This window comes from Oncorhynchus tshawytscha, unplaced genomic scaffold (genome assembly GCF_018296145.1).
Source record: "Oncorhynchus tshawytscha isolate Ot180627B unplaced genomic scaffold, Otsh_v2.0 Un_contig_1110_pilon_pilon, whole genome shotgun sequence".
Lineage (NCBI taxonomy): Eukaryota > Metazoa > Chordata > Actinopteri > Salmoniformes > Salmonidae > Oncorhynchus > Oncorhynchus tshawytscha.
In genome coordinates, this window is record NW_024609481.1 from 12,501 (window position 1) to 37,589 (window position 25,089).

A 25,089-nucleotide genomic window follows, 5' to 3' on the forward strand; every position below is an offset into this window, starting at 1 on the left:
GGTTAGGGTTAGTTAGTACCGCTATGTGCTGGGGTTAGGGTTAGTTAGTACCTCTATGTACTGGGGGTTAGGGTTAGTTAATACCGCTATGTACTAGGGGTTAGGGTTAGTTAGTACCTCTATGTACTGGGGGTTAGGGTTTATGTGTGTGGGGTCTGGGTTAGTTAGTACCTCTGTGTGTTATGTTATGGTTAGGGTTAGGTAGTACCTCTATGTGTGTGGGGTCTGGGTTAGTTAGTACCTCTGTGTGTGGGGTTATGGTTAGGGTTAGGTAGTACCTCTGTGTGTGGGGTTATCGTTAGGGTTAGGTAGTACCTCTATGTGTGTGGGGTCTGGGTTAGTTAGTACCTCTGTGTACGGGGTTATGGTTAGGGTTAGGTAGTACCTCTGTGTGTGTGGGGTTAGGGTTAGGTAGTACCTCTGTGTGTGTGGGGTTAGGGTCTGGGTTAGTTAGTACCTCTGTATGTGTGGGGTCTGGGGTGAGGACATGGATGTGTTAGTACACCAATAGTATGTGGACAGCTGCTTGTCAAAACATCTCATTCCTAAATCATAGGCATTAATATGGAGTTGTTCCCCCCTCTGCTGCTATAACAGCCTCTACTCTTCTGGGAAGGCTTTCTACTAGATGTTGGAACATTGTTGTGAGGGCATGCTTCCATTCAGCCACAAGAGCATTAATCTGGTCTGACACTGATGTTGGGTTCGCAGTCAGCATTCCAATTCATCCCAAAGGTGTTTGATGTGGTTGAGGTCAGGGCTCTGCAGGCCAGTCAAGTTCTTCCACACCGATCTTGACAAACCATTTCTGTATGGATCTCGCTTTGTGCACAGGGGCATTGTCATTCTGAAACAGGAATGGCCTTCCTCAAACTGTTGCCACAAAGTTGGAAATACAGAATCGTCTAGAATGTTGTTGTATGCTGTAGCGTTAAGATTTCCCTTCACTGGAACTAAGGGGCCCGAACCCTGAAAAAAAGCCCCAAACCATTATTCCTCCTCCACCAAACTTTACAGTTGGCACTATGCATTCAGGCAGATAGCGTTCTCCTGGCATCCGCCAAACCAAAATTCTTCCGTCGGACTGCCAGATGGTGAAGCGTGATTCATCACTCCAGAGAATCCGTTTCCACTGCTCCAGAGTCCAATGGCCGTGAGCTTAACACCACTCCAGCCGACACTTGGCATTGCACATGGTGATCATAGGTTTGTGTGTGGCTGCTCATCCATGGAAACCCATTTCTTGAAGCTCCTGACGAACAGTTCTTGTGCTGACGTTGCTTCCAGAGGCAGTTTGGAACCCGGTAGTGAGTGTTGCAACCGAGGCCAAACAAATTTTTACGCGCTACGCGCTTGAAAGTCACTGGGCTCTTCAGTAAGGCCATACTACTGCCAATGTTTGTCTATGGAGATTGCATGGCCGTGGGCTCGATTTTGTTACACCTGTCAGCAACAGGTGTGGCTGAAATAGCCTAATCCACTAATGTGAAGGGCTGTCCACATACTGCTGTATATATAGTGTATAGTACCTCTATCTGCGTGGGGTCTGTAGCGGGGACAGGGATGTGTTGCCCCATACAGGAAGGCTCTCTGGGGGTGAAGATCTGTCCGTTCCCCTCCAGAACCAGCTCCTCCTGCAGGTTGACCCACAGGACGTGGCTGTACTTCCTCTTCTCATCCGTCAGGTGGGTCAACACCGCACCCGTCGCCTACAGAACACACAACCCGTTCAGTTCAGCTTCACAGACAAACGTACAGGATCAACTGGGGACGACTTCAAAAGTCATGTCTGCTAAAGAGAAACGGCTGAAATTAGCATTTTGGACGTTTGACCAGATGTGATAGAGGCTACGGGCTTGGTGTTGATCATACCTCTGATGTAGGCTGTGACATGCCGTAGACAGGCATCTTGGGGACTCTTCTGAAGTTAGCCACCTTCATCTCCTTCACTGTGCTGAGTATGTCTGGAGACAGGTACTCATGAGCAACCTGCGCGCACGCACACACGCACAGTAAGTCAATAAGATAATGAGTTAGATTTCCAGTGACTGTATTCATTACACAAGGCAAACAAACATGGACTGAGTTCCATGTTCTGCAGTGGGTCTGACTGAGTGTGATGTTCTGCAGTGGGTCTGACTGAGTGTGATGTTCTGCAGTGGGTCTGACTGAGTGTGATGTTCTGCAGTGGGTCTGACTGAGTGTGATGTTCTGCAGTGGGTCTGACTGAGTGTGATGTTCTGCAGTGGGTCTGACTGAGTGTGATGTTCTGCAGTGGGTCTGACTGAGTGTGATGTTCTGCAGTGGGTCTGACTGAGTGTGATGTTCTGCAGTGGGTCTGACTGAGTGTGATGTTCTGCAGTGGGTCTGACTGAGTGTGATGTTCTGCAGTGGGTCTGACTGAGTGTGATGTTCTGCAGTGGGTCTGACTGAGTGTCCATGTTCTGCAGTGGGTCTGACTGAGTTGATGTTCTGCAGTGGGTCTGACTGAGTGTGATGTTCTGCAGTGGGTCTGACTGAGTGTGATGTTCTGCAGTGGGTCTGACTGAGTGTGATGTTCTGCAGTGGGTCTGACTGAGTGTGATGTTCTGCAGTGGGTCTGACTGAGTGTGATGTTCTGCAGTGGGTCTGACTGAGTGTGATGTTCTGCAGTGGGTCTGACTGAGTGTGATGTTCTGCAGTGGGTCTGACTGAGTGTGATGTTCTGCAGTTGGTCTGACTGAGTTCCATGTTCTGCAGTGGGTCTGACTGAGTGTGATGTTCTGCAGTGGGTCTGACTGAGTGTGATGTCCTGCAGTGGGAGGTTCTCACCAGAACGCGGGCTCCCTTGGTGACGAGATCAGGCGAAGCGAGTTCTGATAGGTCCATACAGGCCAGCAGGCGGTATACCCAGGGGTGAGCACACAGCCACTGGCTGAAGTTGGACGCAAAGCCAAGGGAATACTGCAACAACACAAAACAGACAAAGATTGAGATGTCTGTTTGCCATGTTCTGCAGTGAAATAAAGATTGAGATGTATTTGTTTGCCAGTGGGAGGTTAAAAACAGGACATAAAGCTCCCTTGGTGAGATGTCAGGCGTAGCGGAGAGTTCTTAGGTTACAGGCCCATGGTAAACCCAGGACATAAAGCCACTGGCTGAGATGTCTGTTTGCCATGGAATACTGCAACAACACAAAACAGACAAAGATTGAGATGTCTGTTTGCCATGGTAAAAACAGGAAATAAAGATTGAGATGTATTTGTTTGCCATGGTAAAAACAGGACATAAAGATTGAGATGTCTTCGTATTGGAGATGTATTTGTTTGCCATGGTAAAAACAGGACATAAAGATTGAGATGTCTGTTTGCCATGGTAAAAACAGGAAATAAAGATTGAGATGTTTGTTTGCCATGGTAAAAACAGGACATAAAGATTGAGATGTCTGTTTGCCATGGTAAAAACAGGACATAAAGATTGAGATGTCTGTTTGCCATGGTAAAAACAGGACATAAAGATTGAGATGTCTGTTTGCCATGGTAAAAACAGGAAATAAAGATTGAGATGTCTTCGTATTGGAGATGTATTTGTTTGCCATGGTAAAAACAGGACATAAAGATTGAGATGTCTTTGTTTGCCATGGTAAAAACATACGATGACAGACAGAAAACCAACAGAGTCAATGCTAAATAACATTGGCCTGTATGTATGTGTGAAAGATAATACTCGCTTGTATAAAAGTAGTGCACTATAAAGGGCATAGGGAACCATTTGGGACAACGCCATACCTGTTCATGAAGATACGCGTTGAACACAATCAGGTAGAAATAACGTTCCAGGCTCTGGATGGCTCTGTGGAGAAAGTAGTGTTTGGTTCCCTAGAAGAGACAGACATCAAGGAGTCAGACAGTAGTCTTTGGTTCCCTAGAAGAGACTGACATCAAGGGAGTCAGACAGTAGTCTTTGGTTCCCTAGAAGACAGACATCAAGGAGTCAGACAGTAGTCTTTGGTTCCCTAGAAGACACAGACATCAAGGAGTCAGAAAGTAGTCTTTGGTTCCCTAGAAGACAGACATCAAGGAGTCAGACAGTAGTCTTTGGTTCCCTAGAAGACACAGACATCAAGGAGTCAGACAGTAGTCTTTGGTTCCCTAGAAGACACAGACATCAAGGATCTTATAGCTCCCTAGAAGAGACAGACATCAAGGAGTCAGACAGTAGTCTTTGGTCGTGCTTCCCTAGAAGAGACTGACATCAAGGAGTCAGACAGTAGTCTTTGGTCGTGCTTCCCCAGAAGAGACAGACATCAAGGAGTCAGACAGTAGTCTTATAGCTCCCTAGAAGAGACTGACATCAAGGAGTCAGACAGTAGTCTTTGGTCGTGCTTCCCTAGGAGACTGACATCAAGGAGTCAGACAGTAGTCTTATAGCTCCCTAGAATCATAACATACTAGCTAAGCACAGCAGCATCATATTACTGTATCAGCATCATCATAGAGTACTGATAAAGTTTTGATCAATCTGAAACATAAACCCACCTGAATTTGATAATCATCTCCGATCGCTTCAAGCTTCTTCTTATTTTCATACATCGCTTCTTTTATGTTGTGCATTTCTGAACACAGAGCGATCGCTTGGTCAACCTGAAGAACCAAAGGGACAGTCAATGAGGCTGCAGCAGGGTAGCCTAGTGGTTAGAGCGTTGGACTAGTAACCGGAAGGTTGCAAGTTCAAATCCCCGAGCTGACATGGTACAAATCTATCGTTCTGCCCCTGAACAGGCAGTTAACCCACTGTTCCTAGGCCGTCATTGAAAATAAGAATTTGTTCTTAACTGACTTGCCTAGTTAAATAAAGGTAAAATATTTAAAAATGTATTTTTTAAATGATTTAGATGCTGATGTATCACAATGTATCTAACGAGTTAACACATTTCAGCATCACTCACCTCTTCCATGACCTGTTGGCCTTCAGGTAGTCTGTTGATGAGGGTCTGAATGACTTGGAACAGGGGCTTGGCTTCTGCCTCTTCCACTCTGAAAAACAATAACAAACCGGACAGGCGGCCATCTTTAAAACACTTCATTACAGTTCAACTACATCCCCACTGGTTTATTATGACACTGATCAACCCATCATTTGTTACCTTTTTTTAACTAGTCAAGGCAGTTAAGAACACATTCTTATTTTCAATGACGGCCTAGGAACAGTGGGTTAACTGCCTGTTCAGGGGCAGAACGACAGAGTTGTACCTTGTCAGCTCAGGGGTTTGAACTTGCAACCTTCCGGTTACTAGTCCAACGCTCTAACCATTGGAGTACCCTGCCGCCCCCAATATAGGCCTACCCAGTGGGCAAATCTGGTTATAATGATGTTATAATGATGTTAACTCAAGCAGAAAAACAGTTTGCAAACAGAAAACATCATTAACACGTCACGTGGCAAATGTTGCCCTCTGGGTATAATCTGGATCAATTTCATAGTGATTGTTCTTAATTGTCTGGTAAAATAAAGGTAAAACAATGTCTTATATGCAATGACAGCCTGGCAATACACTACATACACCAAAAGTATGTGGGACACCCCTTCAAATGAGTGGATTCGGCTAGTTCAGCCACACCCATTGCTGACAGGTGTACAGTCATGGACAAAAGTTTTAAGAATGACACAAATATCAATTTTCACAAAGTCTGCTGCCTCAGTTTGTATGATGGCAATTTGCATATACTCCAGAATGTAATGAAGAGTGATCAGATGAATTGCAAAGTCCCTCTTTGCCATGCAAATGAACTGAATCCACAAAAAAACATTTCCATTGCATTTCAGCCCTGCCACAAAATGACCAGCTGACATCATGTCAGTGATTCTCTCGTTAACACAGGTGTGAGTGTTGACGAGGACTAGGCTGGAGATCACTCTGTCATGCTGATTGAGTTTGAATAACAGACTGGAAGCTTCAAAAGGAGGGTGGTGCTTAGAATCATTGTTCTTCCTCTGTCAACCATGGTTACCTACAAGGAAACACGTGCCGTCATCATTGCTTTGCACAAAAAGGGCTTCACAGGCAAGTATATTGCTGCCAGTAAGATTGCACCTAAATCAACCATTTATTGGATCATCAAGAATTTCAAGGAGAGCGGTTCAATTGTTGTGAAGAAGGCTTCAGGGAGCCCAAGAAAGTCCAGCAAGCGCCAGGACCATCTGCTAAAGTTGATTCAGCTGCGGGATCGGAGCACCATCAGTACAGAGCTTGCTTAGAATGGCAGGTGCCAAGAAGGGCAGCAAAGAAGCCACTTTTCTCCAGGAAAAACATCGGGGACAGACTGATATTCTGCAAAAGGTACAGGGATTGGACTGCTGAGGACTGGGGTGAAGTCATTTTCTCTGATGTATCCACATTCCGATTGTTTGGGGCATCCGGAAAAAAGCTTGTCCGGAGAAGAGAAGGTGAGCGCTACCATCAGTCCTGTGTCATACCAACAGTAAAGCAACCTGAGACCATTCATGTGTGGGGTTGCTTCTCAGCCAAGGGAGTTGGCTAACTCACAATTTTGCCTAAGAACACAGCCATGAATAAAGAATGGTACCAGCACATCTTCAGAGAGCAAATACTCCCAACCATCCAGGAACAGTTTGGTGACGAACAATGCCTTTTCCAGCATGATGGAGCACCTTGCCATAAGGCCAAAGTGATAACTAAGTGGCTCGGAGAACAAAACATCGATATTTTGGGTCTATGGCCAGGAAACTCCCCAGACATTAATCCCATTGAGAACTTGTGGTCAATCCTCAAGAGGTGGGTGGACAAACAAAACCCCACAAATTCTGACAAACTCCAAGCATTGATATGTAAGAATGGGCTGCCATCAGTCAGGATGTGGCCCAGAAGTTAATTGACAGCAGCATGCCAGGGCGGATTGCAGAGGTCTGGAAAATGAAGGGTCACTGCAAATATTAACACTGCAAATATTGACTCTTTGCATCAACTTCATGTAGTTGTCAATAAAAGCCTTTGACACTTATGAAATGCTTGTAATTATACTTCAGTATTCCATAGTAACATCTGACAAAAAAATCTAAAGACACTGAAGCAGCAAACTATGTGGAAATTAATATGTGTCATTCTCAAAACTTTTGGCCACGACTGTATAAAATTGAGCACACAGCCATGCAATCTCAATTCACAAACCTTGGCACTAGAACGGCCTTACTGAAGAGCTCAGTGACTTTCAATGTTGCCCCGTCGTAGGATGCCACCTTTCCAACAAGTCAGTTTGTCAAATTTCTTCCCTGCTAGAGTTGCCCCGGTCAACTGTAAGTGCTGTTATTGTGAAGTGGAAACGTCTAGGAGCAACAACGGCTCAGCCGCAAAGTGGTAGGCCACACAAGCTCAGAGAACAGGATCAGCTGGAGTGGTGTAAAGCTCGCCGCCATTGCACTTTGGAGCAGGGGAAACGCGTTCTCTGGAGTGATGAATCACGCTTCATCAGCTGGCAGTCCAACGGAGTAATCTGTTTGGCGGATGCCAGGAGAACACTACCTGCCCGAATGCATAGTGCCAACTGTAAGGTTTGGAGGAGGAATAATGGTCAAGGGCTGTTTTTCATGGCTCGGGCTAAGCCCCTTCGTTCCAGTGAAGGGAAATCTTAATGCTACAGCATACAATGACATTCTAGACGATTCTGTGCACAAAGCGAGGTCCATGTAGAAATTGTTTGTTGAGATCAGTGTGGAAGAACTTGACTGGCCTGCACAGAGCCCTGACCTTAACCCCATCAAACACCTTTGGGATGAATTGGAACGACGACTGCGAGCCAGACCTAGTCACCCAACATCAGTGTCAGACCTCACTAATGTGCTTGTGGCTGAATGGAAGCAAGTCCCCGCAGCAACATTCCAACATCTAGTGGAAAGCCTTCCCAGAAGAGTGGAGGCTGAGTGGAGGCTTGCAGCAGGGGGACCAACTCCATATTAATGCCTATGATTTTAGAATGAGATGTTTGACGAGCAGGTGTCCAGCAGGTGTCCACATACTGTTGGCCATGTAGTGTATCTCTAGGAAAGGGTACAGTTTGGTTGCAGAGGTTGAGTCCTGTCTTACTGTGGTGGTTCCTGGGTTGTCTTCAGGTGGTTGAGGACCAGGGTCCCCAGGATCATGGCTAGATTGGTCCGCCCTACCCCCACCTGACAGCTGAACAACAGGGCAGGCAGAGGCCTGGAAACATCCCTTCTCAAAGACAGGTTGGGGCTCTCCTGAAAACACGCAACACAAATACAAGGGATTGGAAAACACCACATACAAATGAAAAAGTTGCACTTTAAATCTCTCCTAACTTTATTTGACCAACTCATCTGGAGTTTCTAGCTGTCCTGGAAACCAACACACACATTTGAAAAGGAATTGGGAGTGTCTGTCTGTTGCTGGTCTCTAGTCTACACCATGACCATGTGACCAAACTATTGGAGGATTCCCATTTGTCAGAAAGAAAAAGAAAAGACCAGCTGTTATTATCACCAAAACTATTAATAAAACCACTGTTTGTTTAGCAGTCTAGTGCAGCTGCTACCAGAAATGTGACGTACATTTGGCGCCATGTGATTAAGATTGTTTTTGAACTGAAGCTCCCCACCCCAAGCCTGAGCCAGTCTGTGTTACCATGCCAACTCCTTGTCACTCATTGCCATGCCAGGGTTTGATGATGAAAGCAATCAAGTTGCCAAGAGCACAAGCAGATCTGGGACCCCCCCGCCCCTTTCAACCACTGAAACAGGAAGTGTGAAGAAATGTATCAGGAAGCTATCACAGACCTAGCAAACACTGTAGAGCGACAGTCAGACAGACAGACAGACAGACAGACAGAGACAGACGGACACTCGACAGACACTCAACAGACACTAGACAGACACTAGACAGACAGACTCGACAGACAGACAGACACTCGACAGACAGACAGACACTCGACAGACAGACAGACACTCAGCAGGCAGACAGAGATGAAACAGAGCAGAGCAGCAGCAGGAATTAACACTCTGTCCCAAATACCAACCTATTCCCTAACTACTGCACTACGTTTGACCACTGGAAATAACCACTTTCCAACCACAGAGAACTGGACAGTCTACCTGTCACTAGAGAAACAGTCACTCCAAAAAAGACTAGAAAGAAAGAAAGACACATCCTGTACAGATGAAGGTGTGGAGTTAGATGTGAGGCTTAATGTCATATTCAGAATAACTATTATGGTTATTGGTGATGGATGGGGCACAGCAATGCACAGTGTGAGAGTGGGGTCAAACCTCCCATCTTCTGTCTCAGAACCTGGCTGAGAATGTCCAGGTGTTCTAGAATGTTCCACTCATGAATATATTTAATGTCTCCTGTAAACACATCAGGGTAAGTACAGAACATCCTGTCCAGGTGCAGCCCTGCCGGATCACTGCTGTTAGATCAGAGCCTGTAAGGACCTGGGTACAGGAAGTACAGATAATCCTCAGGATGTTTCTAGCAGATGAAAGAAGGCGGGGCCATTGCGCTCAACCACCACTTAAGGACAGGATATAAAGGTGATTGGATGGTGCATCAAATCAACAAACAGCTGAATGAAAAAGGAGGCAGGTTCACATACGAGGTAGACAGACTCCAAACTGGAAGAGGAAGAGATACGAGTGTGACTACTTTAAGACAAATACAAGAGGATTTACCCTGAGAACACTAAGGACCTCCTCACCCTGAGAACACTAAGGACCTCCTCACCCTGAGAACACTAAGGACCTCCTCACCCTGAGAACACTAAGGACCTCCTCACCCTGAGAACACTAAGGACCTCCTCACCCTGAGAACACTAAGGACCTCCTCACCCTGAGAACACTAAGGACCTCCTCACCCAGAGAACACTAAGGACCTCCTCACCCTGAGAACACTAAGGACCTCCTCACCCTGAGAACACTAAGGACCTCCTCACCCTGAGAACACTAAGGACCTCCTCACCCTGAGAACACTAAGGACCTCCTCACCCTGAGAACACTAAGGACCTCCTCACCCTGAGAACACTAAGGACCTCCTCACCCTGAGAACACTAAGGACCTCCTCACCCTGAGAACACTAAGGACCTCCTCACCCTGAGAACACTAAGGACCTCCTCACCCTGAGAACACTAAGGACCTCCTCACCCTGAGAACACTAAGGACCTCCTCACCCTGAGAACACTAAGGACCTCCTCACCCTGAGAACACTAAGGACCTCCTCACCCAGAGAACACTAAGGACCTCCTCACCCTGAGAACACTAAGGACCTCCTCACCCTGAGAACACTAAGGACCTCCTCACCCTGAGAACACTAAGGACCTCCTCACCCTGAGAACACTAAGGACCTCCTCACCCTGAGAACACTAAGGACCTCCTCACCCTGAGAACACTAAGGACCTCCTCACCCTGAGAACACTAAGGACCTCCTCACCCTGAGAACACTAAGGACCTCCTCACCCTGAGAACACTAAGGACCTCCTCACCCTGAGAACACTAAGGACCTCCTCACCCAGAGAACACTAAGGACCTCCTCACCCTGAGAACACTAAGGACCTCCTCACCCTGAGAACACTAAGGACCTCCTCACCCTGAGAACACTAAGGACCTCCTCACCCAGAGACCACTAAGGACCTCCTCACCCTGAGAACACTAAGGACCTCCTCACCCTGAGAACACTAAGGACCTCCTCACCCTGAGAACACTAAGGACCTCCTCACCCTGAGAACACTAAGGACCTCCTCACCCTGAGAACACTAAGGACCTCCTCACCCTGAGAACACTAAGGACCTCCTCACCCTGAGAACACTAAGGACCTCCTCACCCTGAGAACACTAAGGACCTCCTCACCCTGAGAGAACACTAAGGACCTCCTCACCCTGAGAACACTAAGGACCTCCTCACCCTGAGAACACTAAGGACCTCCTCACCCTGAGAACACTAAGGACTCAAGAGAACACTCCTCCTCACCCTGAGAACACTAAGGAACACTAAGGACCTCCTCACCCTGAGAACACTAAGGACCTCCTCACCCTGAGAACACTAAGGACCTCCTCACCCTGAGAACACTAAGAACCTCCTCACCCTGAGAACACTAAGGACCTCCTCACCCTGAGAACACTAAGGACCTCCTCACCCTGAGAACACTAAGAACCTCCTCACCCTGAGAACACTAAGGACCTCCTCACCCTGAGAACACACTCACCCTGAGAACACTAAGGACCTCCTCACCCTGAGAACACTAAGGACCTCCTCACCCTGAGAACACTAAGGACCTCCTCACCCTGAGAACACTAAGGACCTCCTCACCCAGAGAACACTAAGGACCTCCTCACCCTGAGAACACTAAGGACCTCCTCACCCTGAGAACACTAAGGACCTCCTCACCCTGAGAACACTAAGGACCTCCTCACCCTGAGAACACTAAGGACCTCCTCACCCTGAGAACACTAAGAACCTCCTCACCCTGAGAACACTAAGAACCTCCTCACCCGAGAACACTAAGAACCTCCTCACCCTGAGAACACTAAGAACCTCCTCACCCTGAGAACACTAAGAACCTCCTCACCCCCTGAGAACACTAAGAACCTCCTCACCCTGACAACACTAAGAACCCTCCTCACCCTGACAACACTAAGAACCTCCTCACCCTGAACACTAAGAACCCTCCTCACCCTGAGAACACTAAGGACCTCCTCACCCTGAGAACACTAAGAACCTCCTCACCCTGAGAACACTAAGGACCTCCTCACCCTGAGAACACTAAGAACCTCCTCACCCTGAGAACACTAAGAACCTCCTCACCCTGAGAACACTAAGGACCTCCTCACCCTGACAACACTAAGAACCCTCCTCACCCTGACAACACTAAGAACCCTCCTCACCCTGACAACACTAAGAACCCTCCTCACCCTGAGAACACTAAGGACCTCCTCACCCTGACAACACTAAGAACCCTCCTCACCCTGAGAACACTAAGGACCTCCTCACCCTGAGAACACTAAGAACCTCCTCACCCTGAGAACACTAAGGACCTCCTCACCCTGAGAACACTAAGGACCTCCTCACCCTGAGAACACTAAGGACCTCCTCACCCTGAGAACACTAAGGACCTCCTCACCCTGAGAACACTAAGGACCTCCTCACCCTGAGAACACTAAGGACCTCCTCACCCTGAGAACACTAAGGACCTCCTCACCCAGAGAACACTAAGGACCTCCTCACCCTGAGAACACTAAGGACCTCCTCACCCAGAGAACACTAAGGACCTCCTCACCCTGAGAACACTAAGGACCTCCTCACCCTGAGAACACTAAGGACCTCCTCACCCTGAGAACACTAAGGACCTCCTCACCCTGAGAACACTAAGGACCTCCTCACCCAGAGAACACTAAGGACCTCCTCACCCTGAGAACACTAAGGACCTCCTCACCCTGAGAACACTAAGGACCTCCTCACCCTGAGAACACTAAGGACCTCCTCACCCTGAGAACACTAAGGACCTCCTCACCCTGAGAACACTAAGGACCTCCTCACCCTGAGAACACTAAGGACCTCCTCACCCTGAGAACACTAAGGACCTCCTCACCCTGAGAACACTAAGGACCTCCTCACCCTGAGAACACTAAGGACCTCCTCACCCTGAGAACACTAAGGACCTCCTCACCCAGAGAACACTAAGGACCTCCTCACCCAGAGAACACTAAGGACCTCCTCACCCAGAGAACACTAAGAACCTCCTCACCCTGAGAACACTAAGGACCTCCTCACCCTGAGAACACTAAGAACCTCCTCACCCTGAGAACACTAAGGACCTCCTCACCCTGAGAGAACACTAAGGACCTCCTCACCCTGAGAACACTAAGAACCTCCTCACCCTGAGAACACTAAGGACCTCCTCACCCTGAGAACACTAAGGACCTCCTCACCCTGAGAACACTAAGGACCTCCTCACCCTGAGAACACTAAGGACCTCCTCACCCAGAGAACACTAAGGACCTCCTCACCCTGAGAACACTAAGGACCTCCTCACCCAGAGAACACTAAGGACCTCCTCACCCTGAGAACACTAAGGACCTCCTCACCCGAGAACACTAAGGACCTCCTCACCCTGAGAACACTAAGGACCTCCTCACCCTGAGAACACTAAGGACCTCCTCACCCAGAGAACACTAAGGACCTCCTCACCCTGAGAACACTAAGGACCTCCTCACCCCGACAACACTAAGAACCTCCTCACCCCGAGAACACTAAGAACCTCCTCACCCAGAGAACACTAAGAACCTCCTCACCCCGAGAACACTAAGAACCTCCTCACCCTGAGAACACTAAGGACCTCCTCACCCGAGAACACTAAGAACCTCCTCACCCTGACAACACTAAGAACCCTCCTCACCCTGACAACACTAAGGACCTCCTCACCCTGACAACACTAAGAACCCTCCTCACCCTGAGAACACTAAGGACCTCCTCACCCTGAGAACACTAAGAACCTCCTCACCCTGAGAACACTAAGGACCTCCTCACCCCGAGAACACTAAGAACCTCCTCACCCTGAGAACACTAAGAACCTCCTCACCCTGAGAACACTAAGGACCTCCTCACCCTGACAACACTAAGAACCCTCCTCACCCTGACAACACTAAGAACCCTCCTCACCCTGAGAACACTAAGGACCTCCTCACCCTGACAACACTAAGAACCCTCCTCACCCTGAGAACACTAAGGACCTCCTCACCCTGAGAACACTAAGAACCTCCTCACCCTGAGAACACTAAGGACCTCCTCACCCTGAGAACACTAAGGACCTCCTCACCCTGAGAACACTAAGGACCTCCTCACCCTGAGAACACTAAGGACCTCCTCACCCTGAGAACACTAAGGACCTCCTCACCCTGAGAACACTAAGGACCTCCTCACCCTGAGAACACTAAGGACCTCCTCACCCTGACAACACTAAGAACTCTCCTCATCCTGACAACACTAAGAACCCTCCTCACCCTAAGAACCCTCCTCACCCTGACAACACTAAGAACCCTCCTCACCCTGACAAAACTAAGAACCCTCCTCACCCTGACAACACTAAGAACCCTCCTCACCCTGACAACACTAAGAACCCTCCTCACCCTGACAACACTAAGAACCCTCCTCACCCTGACAACACTAAGAACCCTCCTCACCCTAAGAACCCTCCTCACCCTGACAACACTAAGAACCCTCCTCACCCTGACAACACTAAGAACCCTCCTCACCCTGAGAACACTAAGAACCCTCCTCACCCTGACAACACTAAGAACCCTCCTCACCCTGACAACACTAAGAACCCTCCTCACCCTGACAACACTAAGAACCCTCCTCACCCTGAGAACACTAAGGACCTCCTCACCCTGACAACACTAAGAACCCTCCTCACCCTGAGAACACTAAGGACCTCCTCACCCTGAGAACACTAAGAACCTCCTCACCCTGAGAACACTAAGGACCTCCTCACCCTGAGAACACTAAGGACCTCCTCACCCTGAGAACACTAAGGACCTCCTCACCCTGAGAACACTAAGGACCTCCTCACCCTGAGAACACTAAGGACCTCCTCACCCTGAGAACACTAAGGACCTCCTCACCCTGAGAACACTAAGGACCTCCTCACCCAGAGAACACTAAGGACCTCCTCACCCTGAGAACACTAAGGACCTCCTCACCCAGAGAACACTAAGGACCTCCTCACCCTGAGAACACTAAGGACCTCCTCACCCTGAGAACACTAAGGACCTCCTCACCCAGAGAACACTAAGGACCTCCTCACCCTGAGAACACTAAGGACCTCCTCACCCAGAGAACACTAAGGACCTCCTCACCCTGAGAACACTAAGGACCTCCTCACCCAGAGAACACTAAGGACCTCCTCACCCTGAGAACACTAAGGACCTCCTCACCCTGAGAACACTAAGGACCTCCTCACCCTGAGAACACTAAGGACCTCCTCACCCTGAGAACACTAAGGACCTCCTCACCCAGAGAACACTAAGGACCTCCTCACCCTGAGAACACTAAGGACCTCCTCACCCTGAGAACACTAAGGACCTCCTCACCCAGAGAACACTAAGGACCTCCTCACCCAGAGAACACTAAGGACCTCCTCACCCAGAGAACACTAAGGACCTCCTCACCCAGAGAACACTAAGGACCTCCTCACCCTGAGAACACTAAGGACCTCCTCACCCTGAGAACACTAAGGACCTCCTCACCCTGAGAACACTAAGGACCTCCTCACCCTGAGAACACTAAGGACCTCCTCACCCTGAGAACACTAAGGACCTCCTCACCCTGAGAACACTAAGGACCTCCTCACCCTGAGAACACTAAGGACCTCCTCACCCTGAGAACACTAAGGACCTCCTCACCCAGAGAACACTAAGGACCTCCTCACCCAGAGAACACTAAGGACCTCCTCACCCAGAGAACACTAAGGACCTCCTCACCCAGAGAACACTAAGGACCTCCTCACCCCTGAGAACACTAAGGACCTCCTCACCCTGAGAACACTAAGGACCTCCTCACCCTGAGAACACTAAGGACCTCCTCACCCTGAGAACACTAAGGACCTCCTCACCCAGAGAACACTAAGGACCTCCTCACCCTGAGAACACTAAGAACCTCCTCACCCCGAGAACACTAAGAACCTCCTCACCCCGAGAACACTAAGAACCTCCTCACCCGAGAACACTAAGAACCTCCTCACCCGAGAACACTAAGGACCTCCTCACCCCGAGAACACTAAGAACCTCCTCACCCTGACAACACTAAGAACCCTCCTCACCCTGACAACACTAAGGACCTCCTCACCCTGACAACACTAAGAACCCTCCTCACCCTGAGAACACTAAGGACCTCCTCACCCTGAGAACACTAAGAACCTCCTCACCCTGAGAACACTAAGGACCTCCTCACCCCGAGAACACTAAGAACCTCCTCACCCGAGAACACTAAGACCTCCTCACCCTGAGAACACTAAGGACCTCCTCACCCTGACAACACTAAGAACCCTCCTCACCCTGACAACACTAAGAACCCTCCTCACCCTGAGAACACTAAGGACCTCCTCACCCTGACAACACTAAGAACCCTCCTCACCCTGAGAACACTAAGGACCTCCTCACCCTGAGAACACTAAGAACCTCCTCACCCTGAGAACACTAAGGACCTCCTCACCCTGAGAACACTAAGGACCTCCTCACCCTGAGAACACTAAGGACCTCCTCACCCTGAGAACACTAAGGACCTCCTCACCCTGAGAACACTAAGGACCTCCTCACCCTGAGAACACTAAGGACCTCCTCACCCTGAGAACACTAAGGACCTCCTCACCCTGACAACACTAAGAACTCTCCTCATCCTGACAACACTAAGAACCCTCCTCACCCTAAGAACCCTCCTCACCCTGACAACACTAAGAACCCTCCTCACCCTGACAAAACTAAGAACCCTCCTCACCCTGACAACACTAAGAACCCTCCTCACCCTGACAACACTAAGAACCCTCCTCACCTTGACAACACTAAGAACCCTCCTCACCCTGACAACACTAAGAACCCTCCTCACCCTAAGAACCCTCCTCACCCCTGACAACACTAAGAACCCTCCTCACCCTGACAACACTAAGAACCCTCCTCACCCTGAGAACACTAAGAACCCTCCTCACCCTGACAACACTAAGAACCCTCCTCACCCTGACAAAACTAAGAACCCTCCTCACCCTGACAACACTAAGAACCCTCCTCACCCTGACAACACTAAGAACCCTCCTCACCCTGACAACACTAAGAACCCTCCTCACCCAGAGAACACTAAGAACCCTCCTCACCCTGACAACACTAAGAACCCTCCTCACCCTGAGAACACTAAGAACCCTCCTCACCCTGACAACACTAAGAACCTCCTCACCCTGACAAAACTAAGAACCCACCTCACCCAGAGAACACTAAGAACCCTCCTCACCCTGACAACACTAAGAACCCTCCTCACCCTGACAACACTAAGAACCTCCTCACCCAGAGAACACTAAGAACCTCCTCACCCTGAGAACACTAAGGACCTCCTCACCCTGAGAACACTAAGGACCTCCTCACCCTGAGAACACTAAGGACCTCCTCACCCTGAGAACACTAAGGACCTCCTCACCCAGAGAACACTAAGAACCCCTCACCCTGAGAACACTAAGGACCTCCTCACCCTGAGAACACTAAGGACCTCCTCACCCGAGAACACTAAGGACCTCCTCACCCTGAGAACACTAAGGACCTCCTCACCCAGAGAACACTAAGGACCTCCTCACCCAGAGAACACTAAGGACCTCCTCACCCTGAGAACACTAAGGACCTCCTCACCCAGAGAACACTAAGGACCTCCTCACCCAGAGAACACTAAGGACCTCCTCACCCAGAGAACACTAAGGACCTCCTCACCCTGAGAACACTAAGGACCTCCTCACCCTGAGAACACTAAGGACCTCCTCACCCAGAGAACACTAAGGACCTCCTCACCCAGAGAACACTAAGGACCTCCTCACCCAGAGAACACTAAGGACCTCCTCACCCAGAGAACACTAAGGACCTCCTCACCCAGAGAACACTAAGGACCTCCTCACCCTGAGAACACTAAGGACCTCCTCACCCTGAGAACACTAAGGACCTCCTCACCCAGAGAACACTAAGGACCTCCTCACACAGAGAACACTACGGACCTCCTCACCCTGAGAACACTAAGGACCTCCTCACCCTGAGAACACTAAGGACCTCCTCACCCAGAGAACACTAAGGACCTCCTCACCCAGAGAACACTAAGGACCTCCTCACCCAGAGAACACTAAGAACCTCCTCACCCCGAGAACACTAAGGACCTCCTCACCCTGAGAACACTAAGGACCTCCTCACCCTGACAACACTAAGAACCTCCTCACCCTGAGAACACTAAGAACCCTCCTCACCCTGAGAACACTAAGAACCTCCTCACCCTGACAACACTAAGAACCCTCCTCACCCCGACAACACTAAGAACCTCCTCACCCTGACAACACTAAGAACCTCCTCACCCCGAGAACACTAAGAACCTCCTCACCCGAGAACACTAAGAACCTCCTCACCCCGAGAACACTAAGAACCTCCTCACCCGAGAACACTAAGGACCTCCTCACCCGAGAACACTAAGGACCTCCTCACCCTGACAACACTAAGAACCCTCCTCACCCTGACAACACTAAGGACCTCCTCACCCTGACAACACTAAGAACCCTCCTCACCCTGAGAACACTAAGGACCTCCTCACCCTGAGAACACTAAGAACCTCCTCACCCTGAGAACACTAAGGACCTCCTCACCCCGAGAACACTAAGAACCTCCTCACCCCGAGAACACTAAGGACCTCCTCACCCTGAGAACACTAAGGACCTCCTCACCCTGACAACACTAAGAACCCTCCTCACCCTGACAACACTAAGAACCCTCCTCACCCTGAGAACACTAAGGACCTCCTCACCCTGACAACACTAAGAACCCTCCTCACCCTGAGAACACTAAGGACCTCCTCACCCTGAGAACACTAAGAACCTCCTCACCCTGAGAACACTAAGGACCTCCTCACCCTGAGAACACTAAGGACCTCCTCACCCTGAGAACACTAAGGACCTCCTCACCCTGAGAACACTAAGGACCTCCTCACCCTGAGAACACTAAGGACCTCCTCACCCTGAGAACACTAAGGACCTCCTCACCCTGAGAACACTAAGGACCTCCTCACCCTGACAACACTAAGAACTCTCCTCATCCTGACAACACTAAGAACCCTCCTCACCCTAAGAACCCTCCTCACCCTGACAACACTAAGAACCCTCCTCACCCTGACAAAACTAAGAACCCTCCTCACCCTGACAACACTAAGAACCCTCCTCACCCTGACAACACTAAGAACCCTCCTCACCCTGACAACACTAAGAACCCTCCTCACCCTGACAACACTAAGAACCCTCCTCACCCTGACAACACTAAGAACCCTCCTCACCCTAAGAACCCTCCTCACCCTGACAACACTAAGAACCCTCCTCACCCTGACAACACTAAGAACCCTCCTCACCCTGAGAACACTAAGAACCCTCCTCACCCTGAGAACACTAAGAACCCTCCTCACCCTGACAACACTAAGAACCCTCCTCACCCTGACAAAACTAAGAACCCTCCTCACCCTGACAACACTAAGAACCCTCCTCACCCTGACAACACTAAGAACCCTCCTCACCCTGACAACACTAAGAACCCTCCTCACCCAGAGAACACTAAGAACCCTCCTCACCCTGACAACACTAAGAACCCTCCTCACCCTGAGAACACTAAGAACCCTCCTCACCCTGACAACACTAAGAACCTCCTCACCCTGACAAAACTAAGAACCCACCTCACCCAGAGAACACTAAGAACCCTCCTCACCCTGACAACACTAAGAACCCTCCTCACCCTGACAACACTAAGAACCTCCTCACCCAGAGAACACTAAGAACCTCCTCACCCTGAGAACACTAAGGACCTCCTCACCCTGAGAACACTAAGGACCTCCTCACCCTGAGAACACTAAGGACCTCCTCACCCTGAGAACACTAAGGACCTCCTCACCCAGAGAACACTAAGGACCTCCTCACCCTGAGAACACTAAGGACCTCCTCACCCAGAGAACGCTAAGGACCTCCTCACCCAGAGAACACTAAGGACCTCCTCACCCTGAGAACACTAAGGACCTCCTCACCCTGAGAACACTAAGGACCTCCTCACCCAGAGAACACTAAGGACCTCCTCACCCAGAGAACACTAAGGACCTCCTCACCCAGAGAACACTAAGGACCTCCTCACCCAGAGAACACTAAGGACCTCCTCACCCTGAGAACACTAAGGACCTCCTCACCCTGAGAACACTAAGGACCTCCTCACCCTGAGAACACTAAGGACCTCCTCACCCAGAGAACACTAAGGACCTCCTCACACAGAGAACACTAAGGACCTCCTCACCCTGAGAACACTAAGGACCTCCTCACCCTGAGAACACTAAGGACCTCCTCACCCAGAGAACACTAAGGACCTCCTCACCCAGAGAACACTAAGGACCTCCTCACCCAGAGAACACTAAGAACCTCCTCACCCCGAGAACACTAAGGACCTCCTCACCCTGAGAACACTAAGGACCTCCTCACCCTGACAACACTAAGAACCTCCTCACCCTGAGAACACTAAGAACCTCCTCACCCTGAGAACACTAAGAACCTCCTCACCCGAGAACACTAAGAACCTCCTCACCCCGAGAACACTAAGAACCTCCTCACCCGAGAACACTAAGAACCTCCTCACCCGAGAACACTAAGGACCTCCTCACCCTGAGAACACTAAGGACCTCCTCACCCTGACAACACTAAGAACCCTCCTCACCCTGACAACACTAAGGACCTCCTCACCCTGACAACACTAAGAACCCTCCTCACCCTGAGAACACTAAGGAACTCCTCACCCTGAGAACACTAAGAACCTCCTCACCCTGAGAACACTAAGGACCTCCTCACCCTGAGAACACTAAGAACCTCCTCACCCCGAGAACACTAAGGACCTCCTCACCCTGAGAACACTAAGGACCTCCTCACCCTGACAACACTAAGAACCCTCCTCACCCTGACAACACTAAGAACCCTCCTCACCCTGAGAACACTAAGGACCTCCTCACCCTGACAACACTAAGAACCCTCCTCACCCTGAGAACACTAAGGACCTCCTCACCCTGAGAACACTAAGAACCTCCTCACCCTGAGAACACAAAGGACCTCCTCACCCTGAGAACACTAAGGACCTCCTCACCCTGAGAACACTAAGGACCTCCTCACCCTGAGAACACTAAGGACCTCCTCACCCTGAGAACACTAAGGACCTCCTCACCCTGAGAACACTAAGGACCTCCTCACCCTGAGAACACTAAGGACCTCCTCACCCTGACAACACTAAGAACTCTCCTCATCCTGACAACACTAAGAACCCTCCTCACCCTAAGAACCCTCCTCACCCTGACAACACTAAGAACCCTCCTCACCCTGACAAAACTAAGAACCCTCCTCACCCTGACAACACTAAGAACCCTCCTCACCCTGACAACACTAAGAACCCTCCTCACCCTGACAACACTAAGAACCCTCCTCACCCTAAGAACCCTCCTCACCCTGACAACACTAAGAACCCTCCTCACCCTGACAACACTAAGAACCCTCCTCACCCTGACAACACCCTCCTCACCCTGAGAACACTAAGAACCCTCCTCACCCTGACAACACTAAGAACCCTCCTCACCCTGACAAAACTAAGAACCCTCCTCACCCTGACAACACTAAGAACCCTCCTCACCCTGACAACACTAAGAACCCTCCTCACCCTGACAACACTAAGAACCCTCCTCACCCCAGACAACACTAAGAACCCTCCTCACCCTGACAACACTAAGAACCCTCCTCACCCTGAGAACACTAAGAACCCCCTCACCCTGACAACACTAAGAACCTCCTCACCCTGACAACACTAAGAACCCACCTCACCCAGAGAACACTAAGAACCCTCCTCACCCTGACAACACTAAGAACCCTCCTCACCCTGACAACACTAAGAACCGCCTCCTCACCCTGACAACACTAAGAACCCTCCTCACCCTGACAACACTAAGAAAGAACCCTCCTCACCCTGACAACACTAAGAACCCTCCTCACAACCTAAGAACCCTCCTCACCCTGACAACACTAAGAACCCTCCTCACCCTGACAACACTAAGAACCCTCCTCACCCTGACAACACTAAGAACCCTCCTCACCCTGACAACACTAAGAACCCTCCTCACCCTGAGAACACTAAGAACCCTCCTCACCCTGACAACACTAAGAACCCTCCTCACCCTGACAACACTAAGAACCCTCCTCACCCTGACAACACTAAGAACCCTCCTCACCCTGACAACACTAAGAACCCTCCTCACCCTGACAACACTAAGAACCCTCCTCACCCTGACAACACTAAGAACCCTCCTCACCCTGACAACACTAAGAACCCTCCTCACCCTGACAACACTAAGAACCATCCTCACCCTGACAACACTAAGAACCTCCTCACCCTGACAACACTAAGAACCTCCTCACCCTGAGAACAGTAACAAAGGCATCAAAATCCTCCTCTAGAGGTGCTCCCTCCATCGGTAGTGGCAGCCGGTAGTACCTGAGAGAGAGAGAGAGAGAGAGAGAGAGAGAGAGAGAGAGAGAGAGAGAGAGAGAGAGAGAGAGAGAGAGAGAGAGAGAGAAAAAGAAGAGAGAGACAGAGAGAGAGAGACAGAGACAGAGAGAGAGACAGAGAGAGAGAGAGAGAGAGACAGAGAGAGACAGAGAGACAGAGACAGAGAGAGAGAGAGAGAGAGAGAGACAGAGACAGAGAGAGAGAGAGAGAGAGAGAGAGAGAAGAGAGACAGAGAGAGAGAGACAGAGACAGAGAGAGAGACAGAGAGACAGAGACAGAGAGAGAGACAGAGAGAGAGAGAGAAAAAGAAGAGAGAAAGAGAGAAAGAACAGAGAAAGAGAGAAAGAACAGAGAGAGAGAAAGAGAGAGAGTGTTACTGTGTTTTCACAGGAGAAGTCCCATCTATTTTGTCAATATTGCCTTTATGTAGGTCACACCATAGGAAGACAACATTGACCTGGAATGAGACAGACAGTTATAAGAGACAACGGGTTACTAATATAATGTCTGTGTCCCAACTTGCACCCTATTCCCTATGTAGTGCACTACTTTTGACCAACGGTGGTTGGGAAACCTACGTCTACAACAAAAGAGGCCACCAGGGAGTTCCAGAGTACAGAGATACATAAGGAGGCCTGTTCTGCTCCCTGTCTTTATCACCAGATAACTAGGTCTGTATACACACACACACACACACACACACACACGTAAGTTGAAGAGGCACATTCAAACATGTTCTTTGTTGACGTTATATGGGGTCATCCCTCAGATCCAGATGGTTGTGTGGGAAGGAGAGGAGAGATGTAGACATGTCTGGAGAGGACTGGAGATGGCTGTTCATTACATCTCAATACAAGCTTTGGCTCCTCTGATCTGATTACTAACAGGATGCTAAAGGAGGCCTTCCCAAGTGGCACTCTATTCCCCATAGGGCCCTGGACAAAGTAGTGCACTAGATTAATCAAATGGGGTGACATTTGGGACGCATCCGATATCTCTCCTCCCTCGCCTCTCCGGAATGCAGAGCAGAGGGCTGAGAGAGAGAGAGCAGCAGAGAGAGGCAGAGAGAGAGAGGCAGAGAGAGAGCAGAGAGAGAGAGCAGCAGAAAGAGCAGAGAGAGAGAGAGGCAGAGAGAGCAGAGAGAGAGCAGAGAGAGAGGGCAGAGAGAGGCAGAGAGAGAGAGAGAGAAAGGGCAGAGAGAGCAGAGAGAGAGCAGAGAGGCAGAGAGAGAGAGCAGAGAGAGCAGAGGGCAGAGAGAGAGAGAGAGAGAGAGGGCAGAGAGAGAGAGAGAGAGAGAGAGAGCAGAGAGAGAGAGAGCAAAGAGAGAGCAGAGAGGGCAGAGAGCAGAGAGAGAGCAGAGAGGGCAGAGAGCAGAGAGAGAGCAGGCAGAGAGAGAGAGAGAGAGAGAGAGCAGAGCAGAGAGAGGGCAGAGAGAGGGGCAGAGAGAGGGGCAGAGAGAGAGAGGGCAGCAGAGAGAGGCAGAGAGAGCAGAGAGAGCAGAGAGAGAGAGAGCAGAGAGAGAGCAGAGAGGGCAGAGAGCAGAGAGAGAGCAGAGAGGGCAGAGAGCAGAGAGAGAGCAGAGAGGGCAGAGAGAGGGCAGAGAGAGAGCAGAGCAGAGAGAGCAGCAGAGAGAGCAGAGAGAGAGAGGCAGAGGGCAGAGAGAGGCAGAGAGAGAGAGCAGAGAGAGAGAGGGCAGAGCAGAGCAGAGAGGGCAGAGAGTGGGCAGAGCAGAGCAGAGAGAGGGCAGAGAGAGAGCAGAGAGAGAGAGAGAGTGGCAGAGAGAGCAGAGAGACAGAGAGACAGAGAGAGAGAGCAGAGAGAGCAGAGAGAGCACAGAGAGAGAGAACAGAGGGCAGAGAGAACATAGAAAGAGAGCAGTGAGATATCAGAGACAGAGCAGAGAAGAGAGAGAGAGCAGAGAGAGAGCAGAGAGAGCAGAGAGAGCAGAGAGAGCAGAGAGAGAGAGAAGAGCAGAGAGAGCGGAGAGAGTGAGCAGAGAGAGAGAAGAGCAGCAAGAGAGCAGAGAGAGAGAGCAGAGAGATAGCAGAGAGAGAGCAGAGAAGAGAGAATAGAGAGCAGAGAGAGCAGAGAGAGCAGAGAGAGTGAGCAGAGAGAGAGAGCAGAGAGAGAGCAGAGAGAGAGAGCAGAGAGAGAGCAGAGACAGAGCAGAGAGAGCAGAGAGAGCAGAGAGAGAGAGCAGAGAGAGAGAGCAGAGAGAGAGCAGAGAGAGAGCCAGAGAAGAGAGAACAGAGAGAGAGCAGAGAGAGAGAGGAGAGAGAGCAGAGAGAGAGCAGAGAGAGGAGGGCAGAGAGAGCAGAGGGAGAGAGAGAGAGAGCAGAGAGAGAGAGAGCAGAGAGAGAGAGAGGGCAGAGAGAGGGGGCAGAGAGAGCAGAGAGAGTGGGCAGAGAGAGGCAGAGCAGAGAGAGCAGAGAGAGAGAGAGCAGAGCCAGAGAGAGAGCAGAGAGAGAGAGCAGAGAGAGCAGAGCTGAGAGAGAGGGCAGAGAGAGAGAGCAGAGAGAGCAGAGAGAGGAGCAGAGAGAGAGAGCAGAGAGAGAGAGGGCAGGCAGAGAGAGAGCAGAGAGAGGGCAGGCAGAGAGAAAGAGCAGAGAGAGAGCAGAGAGAGCAGAGCAGAGAGAGAGCAGAGAGAGAGCAGAGAGAGAGCAGAGAGCAAAGTGAGAGAGCAGAGAGAGCAGAGAGAGGGCAGAGAGAGAGGGCAGAGAGAGAGAGCAGAGAGAGAGCAGGAGAGAGCAGAGAGATAGCAGAGAAAGAGAGAGCAGAGTTGGCTGAGAGAGCAGAGAGA

The 25,089-nt window shown here is 50.1% G+C and overlaps 1 protein-coding gene across 3 annotated transcripts in view; it reads right to left on the reverse strand.

The window, feature by feature from the left end:
• Positions 1-25,089, reverse strand: part of pald1a (phosphatase domain containing paladin 1a) — a gene marked incomplete at its 3' end in the record, with an annotated part of 78,386 nt that overhangs the window by 3,635 nt on the left and 49,662 nt on the right. For 2 of the 3 annotated variants that reach the window (XM_042315487.1, XM_042315486.1), the window contains 8 exon segments: positions 1,530-1,709; positions 1,873-1,989; positions 2,812-2,943; positions 3,768-3,857; positions 4,518-4,622; positions 4,928-5,015; positions 8,081-8,232; positions 22,199-22,274. In XM_042315487.1, coding sequence (XP_042171421.1) covers positions 1,530-1,709; positions 1,873-1,989; positions 2,812-2,943; positions 3,768-3,857; positions 4,518-4,622; positions 4,928-5,015; positions 8,081-8,232; positions 22,199-22,274 — 940 coding nt within the window. 3 annotated transcript variants of the gene reach the window in all.